The following is a 13,368-nucleotide window of genomic DNA, read 5'->3' as shown; positions in this document are numbered from 1 at the left end:
TTTTTGCCAGATGAGATTGGTGCATGTCTTCCAATTAACTAGTCTTGATAAGCCTGAGGTAGAAGAAGTCCCCTTTCAGAAAAAGGTTCTTTTGAGTCTCAAGTTTTCTGCTCATGCAGGTCAGTGATTTGTACAAGGACATCTAGCATTGAGGTTAAGGCAGCAAGCATTGCAATAACTGAGTGAGTCTGCCACCATAAGAGAGAAAACTGCTCTTCCAAGTTGCAAGTTGTTTCATTAGTGGCAGCTGGTCGGATATAAAGTTAGCCCAAGGTAAGATAACGGTAATGAAGATTTATAAAGTATATGATTCTTTTAGCTAGTTCAGCGCTCCAAGCTTTTAGAGCTTTTCTTGTTCCTCTAATTTTGTTTACCAAGTCAATAGCTGCATTACCGGAAGAAGGAACTCTAATCCATGCTCAATTCACTACCTCCTGCACCGAAGCTTCAGAAAGCCAGTTCCTTTTGAATTTGAAAGCTCCATGAATCTTGTTGAGGAGACAGAACCACTTTAGCTTGACCAGTGCATGATTAGACCCAGTTACGGCCAAGAATTCTTGACAACATAATTGAAAGAGAGAAGGAACCTATCAAGCTTGGCCATTGATGGAGAGTATATGGTTGCTCCAAGTATAGTGTTGGCCTTTCATGGGATGTCGATCAGTTGCAATGAACGGATGCAATCTAGGAATGCCGTCATCAGAGGAAGACTGTGGATTTCCTTATAGAGCTTGGAGGTGGCACTGAAACCCCCACCAATCATCCAGGGACGAGGGAAAGAGGATCGTATAAGTTGTGAAGGTCCGAGACATTTTTTGGTAGAATCCATGAACGGTGATGGAGCATTTTTGATATCTTGCCCGGCAAGATGAAGTGTTCTTGAATTCCAAGCTACAAAGATGCCACCACAAGTATCCACTGCAGAGCTTAGATTCCTGTAATCCTGCTCCACCGCACCCTGAGTTCATGATGACATCTTTAACCGCACGTTGCTTGGCAGCATCGACAAGTCCAAAACTTTCCGAGTAAGCACGGACGTCAAAGAAAATAGTAAAAATTAACGGTAGAAATGCCTTACGTAACCGCTTAAGATTACACTCAGAAGAAGAGTGATGCAACTGCCCGTAGGCAAGGATCAAGCTAGCACAGATACAGAGAGAGAAAAGAATACAGAGAATATTGTATCGACTTATATTGACTAAGAAAAAGTAAACAAGAAAATTTCATATCTGCGAGGTCCAATTCTACAAGACTCTTTTATCTCCTAAGGTGTGAGGCAAGCCTTCTCTCTTCAAATGAGTATTCTATCTCCTTCAATGGTGCTTTTGTGACTGCCGCTTTGTAAACGATGCAGGTTAGAGCAGGTGTTGCAGCCATCTGCATAGGGGCAGATACTGTCATTGGAGTTTGAGGAGTCGAAATAGGCATTGTTCTTTGGGTCCTGTTCTCTTCAACATCATTATTTCTAGGCCGAGAGGGTGTCGGTATTCAAGGTTATATGCTAAAATCTATAACTAAAACCACCTTATTGATTATAAAGAAAAAAAAAAGCAGCAGCTTTAAAACAATTGCCATGTGAGAGTTCAAAGAAAACTGACCAGGAGAAAGAGCGCCCATGTCGCCATCGCCCTTCTTGGTTGAGCGTGTGGACTTAGAATGAAGCGCTTCAGGCGGCTTCGGGGGTTGTATTATGGCTCCACCTAGAGATGGCCTTCTGCTTGATCCCCCAGTGGAAGTTCTAGGAAGCTTTGAAGGGCTTTGTTTGGGCCCAAAGAGTGCTTCTCGCTCAGCTATAAGTTGACCCCGACGTCTCTTCTGATCCTGAAATCATTGATATGTTCTGTTAATTCAGTGAGCCAGCACAATATGAAATTGTCAAACTGAAAAAAAAAAAGAAAAAAAGTTGTTACCCTATGTCTCTTGCGCTCTTGCTCTTTCTCCTGCCTCGTTATGGTGTACTCTTCCAGCATTGATAGAAGACGAACTTGCAAGCATAAATATTGATTCCACACTGGATTTATATAAATTAACTTGCCAAAACCATACAACAGATAACATAAGCTTACACCATCATATGTGAACTCAATCCCCCTATCTTTCTCCCACGCTGTAATTTTGGCAGCCAGAGCATTCACCATTGCTGCTCAAGGTACAAAACATTTACAAATCATGCATCATAAAATATTAATGCTAGAAAGAAATAAACTCCATAAGAGATTGAATAAGAAGTCAACCTGGAATCTTCTTGACCAAAGCATGAGCCTTTTCAGCATGCTTGAGTGTAAAGTGGGCACCCCTTACAGCACTATAGCAATTCTCATCCTACAAGCAATCATACAGACTTGTAAGCCGTTGGACTATCGAGTGCAAAGCCTGTGGCTCACACAAATGAACAAACATCCAACCCTATTGTATTCCTCCAGCCAGGACTCTTCATTGCATGCAGCTAACCATTTTTCAACCTTCTCAAGGATATCCTTCCTGCTAAAAGCTTCCTCTTCAACAGTTGAAATTTGAACCTCAATCTGCTCCGGTGCTAGAGAGGAATCAATTGCTCCTGAAACAGGTAATTGGACAAGAACAGAAGACAAAGCTGGTCATGTTAGATATATCAGGAATTTTATGTGACATCTGGAAGCACTGGCACCAAACACTGATCAAATTTTTACCGGCCTCAATAGCATCAATTGCAAATTCTGTTTCACTGTCTGCCTCTGCAACTAGATGTGTCCGACGATGGAGCTCCTCCAGTTCTGTTTTCTTCTTCAGTACTAACTCTTTCATCTTGGTAGCTTTCAGCTGTTGAAGCCCCAAAACTTCAGCCTCTACCTGCATCATAGAGGTTTTGCGGAAGTTTTGAGGCTTCAACAGCTGAAAGCTAGCAAATACATATATTGATGTTAAAGGGGGAAAGAACAAGATCTTATGTTTTCCTTTTAGCTACCTACACAGTTAATGAAGTCCAATAAAAGTGTGTTGGGCTCCTTAATTTCATGTTCTGAAGCAGCTATATTGCATGTTACATTCTGAAACAACTGTTGTTCTTCGATTGGTGTATCCATCAAATTCCAGAGTTCCAGCAGAGTGGTTGCAAGATCTTGAAGCTGCCATAGTCTGGAGTTTAAGTAACTAAAATAATCAATAGTAAAAGGTCGCTTTTCCATATCACTTACCTTCTGCATTCTCTGGATCTTGACCTCTCGCAATCTCTGTTTTGCAGTGGCCAAACTTTCAATTGAGTCATTGCTAATATTCTTTGAGCCTTCAGTCTCAACAAAACTAGGGTGTACTTCATGAACAGTCTGTTTGAAATCTGTATCTGGTACAAGACATAATGAATTCAAAGAATTCGAAAGGTCCATCACCTGCGTTAGGCGCTCAGTTTGTAGCAAAGGCAAATTGGAAATTATTTAGAAAAAAGCATATGCAATAACTGTGCTTTGTAAAATCATAACATTAGAAAGAACAATATTTCTAGATTGTTAGCTCCAACCTTCTCCTTTTGAAGGGAGTGAAGTTGTCTATGCAATTCTTCAAGCCTTCTTGTGGATAGATCGGATTCATAGATAACCATCTTGGATGGGGTATACTCTGCCGGCCTAATCTCCATCGAAGTAAATGGGAGATTAGAGATTAGAGACATGAGCGCCAAATTGGAAATATTTTGTGTTCAGAGATTAGGATGTGGCTGAGATTGTCATCAAAGTCAGAGACCAGTAGTTAAGCTTTGTTATCATAGCTCGAATAGTTGGCAAGTAAACTCCTAGAAATTTATTTACTTTCTATCTTAAAACGAAATGTTGAAATAAGATTACAAAATCCAAACTGTTTCAAGGGTTGAATGTCACGGTTTACCTGCATCAGACTGGTGGTAGAATTCCATCCGTTCACATCTTTTTTCGAATTGGTCAGGTAACCAAGAGCGCGTACAGCATGTGGTAGGAGGCCAGGGACAAAGCATAAACATCATTGGCAAAATATAGTATCGGTCCAGTTATTTTTCAGCACGGCGTCCATAATAGATAACTGAAAGGCAATCTACGTTACCCTCATTCAAAAGTGCCGGGATGCAAAAGAGCCAAGTCATTTTAGGTCGATCAGTCTTTGTACTACCCTATACAAAGTAGTGACGAAGAGCATGGTGGGCAAGATGAAGTCGTTGTTGCCCGAACTCATCAGCCATAAATAGGAGGCATTTGGGGGGAGTCGGAGCATTACGGACAATGTCCTAATTGCCCAGGAGATGATATGAGATCTACAGCATGCCTCGAGGTAGCGAAGCTACATGGCAGTAAAGTTGAATATAGAGAGAGCCTATGATAGAGTCTGCTAAAGCTTCCTCAGGTTTGTGTTGGAGAGCTTTGGCTTTCATGAGACCTAAATAGCCTTGGTGTTTAACTGTGTGCATAGGTCGTCCTTCTCCATCTTGATCAACGGGACGTCGTGGCATTTTTTCCACTCCACCATCTGGCTTCGGCAAGGTTGCCTCTTGTCTCCTTACTGGTTCATTATCTAGGATGATGTGTTATCTCGCACACTGCAGGTTGTGCGTTGGGAGTGGGAGATGGACGCCTACATGCCAACCCCAGGTGCTCGACCTATCTCCCATCTTTTGTTTGCAGACGATTGTCTCCTCCTTGTCAAGGCAAAGTCAAGGGACGCTCTGGCCCTCAGAGATGTCTTGGAGGACAATTGCGAGACATCAGGTCAAAGGATGAACCTTGACAAGTCTACTATCTACTTCAGTCCAAAGACGGAGTTGTGGGTGAAGCAGACTATCAGAGGGCTACCTAGCATGAGGGAGCGGGAGGGGCCATAGAGTTATATGGGTGTCCCCATCATGGGGAGGAGAATGCAGGTATTGAAGTGTCCCAGCATGGTGCAGCGCATCCAGGAGCGGCTGGAGAGTGGCTTTATTATCCATGATGGGTAGGATGATGCTGGTGAGATCGGTCCTAAGCTCTATGCCAGTCTATCTCATATCCAACATAGTTGTCTCGAAGACTATGTCGATGAGGATTGAGTGGCTTCTCCAAAACTTCCTACGGGGCTCATATGGCGGTGGTCATGGGGTGCATCTATTTGTGTGGGAGACGGTCTGCCAACCGACTCACGAGGGAGGGTTGGGTGTTCAATCCCTTCTTATGAGAAGAGAGGTGCTAATTACACGGCATGTAGCGAGACTAGTACTTGAGCCGTGATGCTTATGAAGTCAGGTGATGACTGCCCGCTATGGACCGATGATGACAAGCGAGGTAGTTCGGAGTAGCCGGAGGTGCTCCTTCCTCTAGTGGAAGATTTGCAGGTATGTGCCCAATGCTTTGGCTAATACAAGGTGGCTAATCGGCGATGGGTACAATATGGATATAATGGAGGACCCTTCGGTAGATACTCTCCCAGTGAGCCTCTGGCCGACCATGGTCAACGTTAAAGACATAGTCAGGCGACAGATTTGCGATCTTCGCCCTGAGGGGGCAAGGTGGGATGCCAGCCGGCTTGGCCATCTGTTTGCGAGCACCTTGCAGAAAGAGTCTGATCGTTGTCGGTTTCAAAGAGTGCTAGTCTGGATATGAGGGTTTGGTGCACGTCCTGCAACTCTAGAGTCAGAGTGAAAGACATCTATAGCCTCATTCAGAGTGAGCAGCACCCGAGGCGGGACTGCGCTTGGATCTAGAGGCTAGGTATTCATCCGAGGGTTGCCATATTCCTCTGGAAAGTAGTTTGGGGTCGGTTGTCGGCAAGATCTGTACTGAACAGGCAGGGTCTGGGCATCCAATCAGAGTGCCTTGAGTGCTAGGTGGAGGAAACCGTGAACCACGCTTTGTTTCAATATGAGCGAGAAAGGAGGGTTTGGAGGCTCGTCGATATCCCGCTCTATTTTAGACAGTGGGTCACCGCTCCTCAGACCCGGTATATGGCCATAGGGGTGACCTATACTACTTATCACACTTGGCTGCTAGAAATGCCTAGACTTTTGGAGAGAGCAACCCTACACCAAGGTTCGTCATGGAGCAAACCCATGCATAAGCAGCAAAGATCACCTATGCATGTCCATCAGACATGCTTGATAGTTCGAAGCATCTAGAGCTCTACATTTGCTCTTGTAGCGCCACAGATGGTGATTTTCACTTAGAAGCCCTCACTCCCAAGTTTTCTCAAGGTCAAAGTATGCGTGCTAAATGGTGGCAGGAGGAGTGGTGCAACCGTCGTGATCATACACCCGAACTTCAGGATGGTTGTTATGGGTGGGTGCTAGATTTTTGACATCTGTGTTTCTAAGGCAGAGCTTAAGGTTGCTTAGGCTGGTTTGTATCAAACCCGGTTTGTTTAACAGGTCAACATGGTTCTACTTGATGGTGATTCAGTTACGGTGATCAGCTAGATCCAAAGGTGCAATGATACGGATAGTTGCTCCAAAATATTCAAACCATGGCATGTAGCAACGTTATCTTTCAGACCAAATATATCTATAGAAAAACCAACAGAGCTGCAAATTAAATGGTCTTTATATAGCTGACCATTCTGAGTTGGTAAAAGAGCTGCCTAGAACACTTTAAGATTTATTTTTTGACTTTTTTAAATATATTCATACTAAAAATATATGAACCATCTTCCGTAGCTAATATATATATATATATATATATATATATATATATATATATATATATATATATATATATATATAAAATATCGTGAACAACTAATGTACTTTATGTATGACTTCACATGCATGCTTAAACAGCCGCCACTAGCAAAAATTAGGTCCTATGATTGATCTCCCACACCCTGACCTCACTGCATAAGATTTCTTCTTAATAAAAGCCATGAGAAACTGTAAAAAGCTTAATTAGCGGCCATAACGCTGTTCTCGGCTTATCCAGCGTAAACACCACCATATATATGTATGGTACAAAAGATGTTTACTTTGATGAGACCAAGGAATCTAATTACATGCACCAGATGACATAACTACATTAAGATGAAGGTCATACGCCCTCAACACAGCGCTGGTGCGCTAGAAGGGATGGTCGGTAGGAGGATACTTGCATATGCTGCCTGGCGGTAGGATACTTGCATGCTGCCTGCACAGGGCAGCAAAAAAAAATCAAGCCATGAGTAATACCCGAGATACATGAAACAACATTGATAGAACATAAATACTTAAACCAAATTATAGAATGCTGCGGCCTGGAAAGAGACATCTTCAGACAAAAACATTGCATACAGAGTTTGAGATGAATGTAGCTTAATGAAAGAAACTAAACAATTCTGAATTTTTTATTCTGCAAAAAAGATCTCAAACCACCGTACACCTGCTCTTTTCCCAAAAATCACTAGTCCAGCCATTATTAACAAAGCACAAAAAGCATATAAATATTGACCACAAAAATACAGCCTTTTTAGATGCAGATATCACCAGCTGCCATGTTTAATTATTAAATAGAAAAAGAAATCTCTATCATGTGGCAGACTCCTTGGCAATTTTCTCAGCTTTGGCAATGACTTCCTCAATGCCTCCAACCATGTAAAATGATTGCTCAGGAAGGTCATCATACTTTCCATCCAAAACACCCTGCAAAACAATATAAAAATACATATCAACAGAAATCATATGCACTAATAATGCATCATATGACAAAATCAATTTCAGAGAACGATCTGAGGCACTGATAATGTATTGAATGACAAATCCAATTTCCCAGAGCACTAGAGCATGATACAAGACGCTTCACATGACACAAATGGATTATGCAATTAACCAAACTCAACCATCTCAACCAAAACAAGTAACGCAAGAGAAACAGGAGGTAGTTTAATAACAAGAGAGATGGTGAAAAGCCCATTACAGTTTGACACCTCCAGGATGGGCAATCGGCAAGCTATGAACTGTATCATACAGTGACAACCATCTTTTGCTTCACAGTTGAATAATATTGCATGTATTAGGAATAGCAATCATAGTTCAAACTGATTCTCCATTAGGAACGTTGCCTTTATGGTCAGTGGAAGATGAAGCATCAATCACCATATGAAATAAAACAGTTTTATGGCAGACTACATAGCTCTTGGTGAAAATATCAGTTAAGATTGGAGACAAAAAACACACTCTGAAGGGTTTCAGAACTAGATCTATTCTCTCTTTCACATTCTCATTCTATACGTCAGCCATACTTGTCATACAAAAAGAAAGGTACATCAGTTATTCACCTTGTACAGAAGAGCGATGAACAATATTATACAGCACTTTATACAGAAAAATTGAACAATATCATACAGCAAGTTAAGAAAATAGCAGCAGAACCAGCATGCGCATACATTCCCTGAGAATATGACAAACATAGTGCTTTCTTCTCTAATGCTCAGGGTAAGGAAGGCAAAACCATCCCGAACCGGCTGGTTCGGGGTGTTCCAAGCCGTACCGGCAACGGACGGAGACGGTTCCGGCAATAAAATTAAGAAACCAATGAAGGAGGGGTAAGGGAGAAGGCAAGAGAGGAAAAGAGAGAGAGAAAGGGAGGAGAAAGAGGAAGAGAGGGAGAGTGGCGGACAGCCAGCGGAGGGCCGGTAAACCATGCGGAGAGACAAAGGAGGGGTTTTGCCTTCAGTTCCCCTGTTTCGTTCAAAACAAAGATCCCAAAGGGGGGCCTTTTTTTAATTACGAAAATTTGAAGTGAAGTTGGCACCCGGTTGCCGACTTTACTTAATTTTTTTTAAAAAAAGGGCCCCCTCCACCCCTATTTCAAACGAAACAGAAGAACCAGAGGCAGACCCCCTCCTCCACCCCTCCACACAGCTCCCCAGCCCTCCATGGGCCTCCACCACCCTCCTCTCTCCCTCCTTCCCTCCCCCCCCTCTCTCTTTTCCTCTCTCTCGTTCTCCCTCCCCCTGCCCTCTCTACCATGTCAGGGCGCGCTCTGCCAGCCCTCCAATCTTCTTCCTTCCTCTCCCTCCACCGCTCTCTCTCTCCCTCTCTAATGTTCTCTCTCTCCCCTTCCCTCTCCTGTGTCATGGAACGGCATGGAGCCGCACAAGGCATACCGAACCATGTCATCGAGCAACCAAACCATGCCCCGGTACCGGCACAGCAATCCTTGGCTCGAATGTTGATTCAAAAAATAAGGGGGGGAGAATTGGAGATAGAAGCTCACAACTATAACACCTTTATGCTAATAACACTACATCAATTGCAGCATAACTCAAATGCAGCGTTGTTCGATGCTTCAATACTATTGATAATGATTCGACAATGACTAAAATGTCATCATAAAGAGGAGCATTTAACAAATTGAAAAAGTAGAGAATCATAGAGTGCTATACTATCTGTGTGACTTGCTTCAGAAAGTTCATTTTGCAATAAAACCTACTCTTCTGCTTACTTTTATGATTAAACAGAAAGCTAACAAATTGGAATAATATAAAAAGGGGAAGCTTCATGCGAGATAAAAGCCGCCACCATACACCTGCAAATTGTACGGACAATATGTAGTGCAGTTGAAAGAAACACATGGGAAAGACATTTAAAATGATTATAATATCAGACAATTATAAGTTCCCTGGCATGATTGAACTTTTAGAAGATTTTGCATCATCTATATGAAAATGGTTTCCGCATAATGCCCCTATTGTCACTTCATTTACCACTTCCAGCATTTTAAAAGATTTGCGTGTACATATTTGAGAAGACAAAATAGCACATTGTAAGCCACTAGAATGCAGAACATATTGTGTATGCACAGATGAAGATTCATTCAAAATCTTCCACAATTCAACATTAAAAGCTTGACGTGCCATTTGCCTAATATTAGTTAAAGAATAAACGATTGTGTCCCCACTTAAATAATCTACTCACCTGGAAGCTGTTAACACTCTCTTTCAATTCAACATACTTTCCAGGTGCACCTGTGAACACTTCAGCAACATGGAAAGGCTGGCTCAAGAACCGTTGAATTTTTCGAGCACGAGCCACAGTCAATTTATCATCTTCACTAAGCTCATCCATTCCCAAAATTGCAATAATATCTTGAAGATTCTTATAATTCTGAAGAACCTTCTGAACACCACGAGCAGTGTTGTAGTGCTCTTCACCTAATACATGTGGTGAAAGCATTCGAGATGTGGAGTCTAGAGGATCGACAGCAGGATAGATACCAAGCTCAGAAATCTACTCAGGAAAACCAGCCAAGTTAGGAAAAGGAATCCTTAGAAGCAGAAAAAATTACTTCAGAAAAATGTCAAAAATATCTATGTAAACAAACCTGTCGTGACAACACAGTTGTAGCATCAAGATGGGCAAAGGTCGTTGCCGGAGCTGGATCCGTCAAGTCATCAGCAGGCACATAAATAGCTTGCACTGAGGTAATGGAACCCTTCTTTGTTGTTGTAATACGTTCTTGCAGCCCTCCAAGATCAGTAGCCAAAGTTGGTTGGTAACCGACAGCGGATGGGATACGACCAAGCAACGCAGACACTTCAGAGTTTGCCTGAATAATACATGAGAATATGTGAAACATAGCCGTGATTATAGAGATGCAAAACAAGGAAAAGACTTCAGCAACTTCAATTTCCTGCATGCTTACCTGGGTAAACCGGAAAATGTTGTCAATGAAGAGAAGCACATCTTGTCCTTCAGCATCCCGGAAGTGCTCAGCGACTGTCAAACCAGTCAAACCAACACGCGCACGAGCACCTGGAGGCTCGTTCATTTGCCCATACACAAGAGCACACTTGCTTTCACCCTATCATCCAGAACCACTAATTGAGAATTGCAGGCTCAAAGGAGAAAAAAAATAGTGCATGCACATGGTTAAAACAAAACTGAAAATGTGACATGGACCTGCTTGTCACCAAGCTTAATTACACCACTCTCAATCATTTCTCTGTACAAATCATTGCCCTCACGAGTACGTTCTCCGACACCAGCAAAGACAGAGAAGCCACCTGGCAGAAAGACATTCAATGAATGCAATAATTTTCCATCAAAAATTTTGATGGATGAGCACCCCCTGAAACAAACCATGAGCTTTAGCAACATTGTTGATCAGTTCCATAATAAGTACAGTCTTCCCGACACCAGCACCACCAAACAGTCCGATCTTTCCTCCCCTCTGATAAGGAGCCAGAAGATCAACAACCTGTTGAATGCAGCAAAAAAATGACATAACACACTTACTAAGATATATAATATCAAACCTAAAGTTCGTAGATTCCACCATCTCAAACTATGAATCACAAGAAACATGAAGTTTGAGGAAGAAAATGCTGTACCTTAATTCCAGTAACAAGAATCTGCTGTTCAGTCGCCTGCTCAACAAAAGCAGGTGCCTCGCGATGGATGGGAAGGAAGTGATTTGTCTCTGTTTACGCACAGAAAGAGAGTTAGGAGTATTTAAAATAATAATAATAATAATAATAGCCAAACCAAAATGGCTATTCCCATAAAAAAATGAAAACTGTGGAAAGGAACCATGTAATCTTAGTATCTTACTTATTTCACCCTTCTCATCGATTGGTTCACCAATAACATTTATGATGCGTCCAAGGGTTGCCCTCCCAACTGGGACCTAACAAATTGAAACAGAATCCAGTTAACGGCAAATAAATGATGCCATCAAAAAATGTGCAGAAAGACATATTAGCAGCCAGGATCATCTGCTCACACCAGCCAAGCTATAAACCAAATAATTGAAATCCAATGACACATACAAAAGGAAGGCAAAGAAGTCTGTTGATCAACAATCATTGAGAATCCAATGAAATTCCAGAGCTCATTTTGCCATCTTCAATATCAATACAGTAGGGAAAAAATAAAATCACGTTTTTCAGGGCGCTGCATCATACGTTTAACCATCGGAGAGAATCCAGAATGCCTGATAGATACTCCCAACAAAAGAGATAGTAAATTCAGTTGGATCTAAGCAAACAAACCAGTTCAAAATAAAATTACAAGATGAGATATCCGACAAAAAGATAAATATGATGTGATAATAATGCATGACATTAGTATTACGATCTATCTTCTGGAGAAAGGAAATTTACAGTAGAATTTAACCAATAAACCTTTATAATAGGCACCGTTTTATCACTACACACTACCGCCAAAATATGTTTAAATTCAAAGAAAATATATAAAAATCAATCAGGCGCTAAACTCCATACATAACACAATAAAAAAAAAAGAAAACTAAAAAGTAAGCAGATCTGATCCAATACTGACTAATCCTCTAATATTCTGCAATATTAATAGCATTTCAGATTTTATTTAAAAAAAGATTAAAAAAAGTAGGAAAACTTACGGTGATTGGAGACCCGGTGTTCAGGACCCTCTGACCACGGACGAGCCCTTCCGTCCCATCCATGGCGATGGTCCTCACCATGTTCTCCCCGAGATGCTGCGCGACTTCCAGAACCAAGCGGATCGAGTTGTCAAGCACCTCGAGAGCCGTCAGGATCGGCGGCAGCCCCGCATCAAACCGGACATCCACGACGGCACCGATCACCTGGCACACGTGCCCGATCGCGCCGGCCCCGGTGAAGTCGTCGGTGATCTTTCCGGTGTGGCCACCGGCGGCCTTCACCGGCGACGGCGGGGTCGGAGGGGCCTGCGCCGCCGCGGCGGTCGCGTACTCGACGGCGCGGGAGAGGAGGAAGCCGGCTGGGGAGGGGCGCGAGATCGGGGAAGTGGAAGGGCTCCGGGCAGCCGGGAAGGCGGATTTGGACGCCGGGGAGCGGCGGGCGGAGGAACGGAGGAGGGAGGAGAGGACCCGGCGGGATGCCATGGCCGGATCGGGGGCTGGGTTTTCGGATCGATCTAGAAATAGTAGGCCTCAGCTTTTTTTCCTCATTCTCGTCAGGGGAGACTTCGCATGACTCGACTTTCCGCGGCCGGCGGCTCTCCCCTCACCCTTTTGGTGGGGATTTTCTAGGGCGAGGATGGGCTGGGGGAGTGGAAGTGGGAGAGGGAGCGAACCGGATCTCAACACCGCGTGAGCTGGAGTTTCAAGGAGCGCTTGGAGTCCGGTTTGGGCTTCGTGGAAGCAGAATGGCTCGTATGATGTTAGCATCATTTTGGGCCTCACTTAAGTGGGCTTTGGTTGGGCTGATCAGACTGAAAAGAGCTTAATGGGCCTCACTTAAGTTACCATACAGCAGGTTGTGAAAACAAACTTTGTACTAATGTTTGGTTGCTAGCTGTGATTCTTCTTGTTGGAAAATTGTTGTCACCTCAAAACCAACAGTATTTGTGCTAAAATTCTGCGCAGCGATGAAAATTGGAAGATGTGGGTGACGTTAAGAATTTTTTCAACAATAAAAAGAAGAGCAAATCTGTGAGATCTTGCATCCATCGCAAGATTCAATACTGGTACAGCG

General features: G+C 43.0%; 2 protein-coding genes across 2 annotated transcripts; both read right to left on the bottom strand.

Moving 5' to 3' along the window:
• Nucleotides 1-16: 16 nt before the first annotated feature.
• Nucleotides 17-3,677, bottom strand: LOC103705661 (65-kDa microtubule-associated protein 3-like). Its single transcript, XM_008789471.3, has 9 exons — nt 3,488-3,677; nt 3,174-3,377; nt 2,949-3,104; nt 2,670-2,829; nt 2,406-2,557; nt 2,235-2,322; nt 2,057-2,140; nt 1,911-1,984; nt 17-1,821 (listed from the first exon to the last, which is right to left on the bottom strand). The coding sequence occupies exons 1-9, from the start codon at nt 3,641-3,643 to the stop codon at nt 1,495-1,497; spliced, it is 1,401 nt and encodes a 466-aa protein (XP_008787693.2). The 5' UTR covers nt 3,644-3,677; the 3' UTR covers nt 17-1,494.
• Nucleotides 3,678-7,242: 3,565 nt separating this feature from the next.
• Nucleotides 7,243-12,958, bottom strand: LOC103705612 (ATP synthase subunit beta, mitochondrial-like). Its single transcript, XM_008789399.4, has 9 exons — nt 12,294-12,958; nt 11,486-11,561; nt 11,266-11,354; nt 11,015-11,132; nt 10,835-10,938; nt 10,578-10,736; nt 10,257-10,481; nt 9,851-10,162; nt 7,243-7,573 (listed from the first exon to the last, which is right to left on the bottom strand). Exons 1-9 carry the CDS (start codon nt 12,774-12,776, stop codon nt 7,460-7,462), a joined length of 1,680 nt encoding a protein of 559 aa, XP_008787621.2. The 5' UTR covers nt 12,777-12,958; the 3' UTR covers nt 7,243-7,459.
• Nucleotides 12,959-13,368: the final 410 nt, after the last annotated feature.

The sequence above is a fragment of the Phoenix dactylifera genome, chromosome 4 (assembly GCF_009389715.1).
Source record: "Phoenix dactylifera cultivar Barhee BC4 chromosome 4, palm_55x_up_171113_PBpolish2nd_filt_p, whole genome shotgun sequence".
Lineage (NCBI taxonomy): Eukaryota > Viridiplantae > Streptophyta > Magnoliopsida > Arecales > Arecaceae > Phoenix > Phoenix dactylifera.
This window is presented reverse-complemented; position numbering and strand designations above follow the sequence as displayed.

Excerpts from the sequence above, each read along its gene's own strand:
- LOC103705661 (XM_008789471.3), bottom strand. The coding sequence starts at position 3,643 with ATGTCTCTAATCTCTAATCTCCCATTTACTTCGATGGAGATTAGGCCG. Across the intron at positions 2,830-2,948 it reads TATTGGACTTCATTAACTGT|GTAGAGGCTGAAGTTTTGGG; the intron begins GTAGGTAGCTAA and ends TCTATGATGCAG. Across the intron at positions 1,822-1,910 it reads AAGAGCGCAAGAGACATAGG|GATCAGAAGAGACGTCGGGG; the intron begins GTAACAACTTTT and ends CAATGATTTCAG.
- LOC103705612 (XM_008789399.4), bottom strand. The coding sequence starts at position 12,776 with ATGGCATCCCGCCGGGTCCTCTCCTCCCTCCTCCGTTCCTCCGCCCGC. Across the intron at positions 10,939-11,014 it reads CAATGTTGCTAAAGCTCATG|GTGGCTTCTCTGTCTTTGCT; the intron begins GTTTGTTTCAGG and ends TCTTTCTGCCAG. Across the intron at positions 10,482-10,577 it reads ACATTTTCCGGTTTACCCAG|GCAAACTCTGAAGTGTCTGC; the intron begins GTAAGCATGCAG and ends TGTATTATTCAG.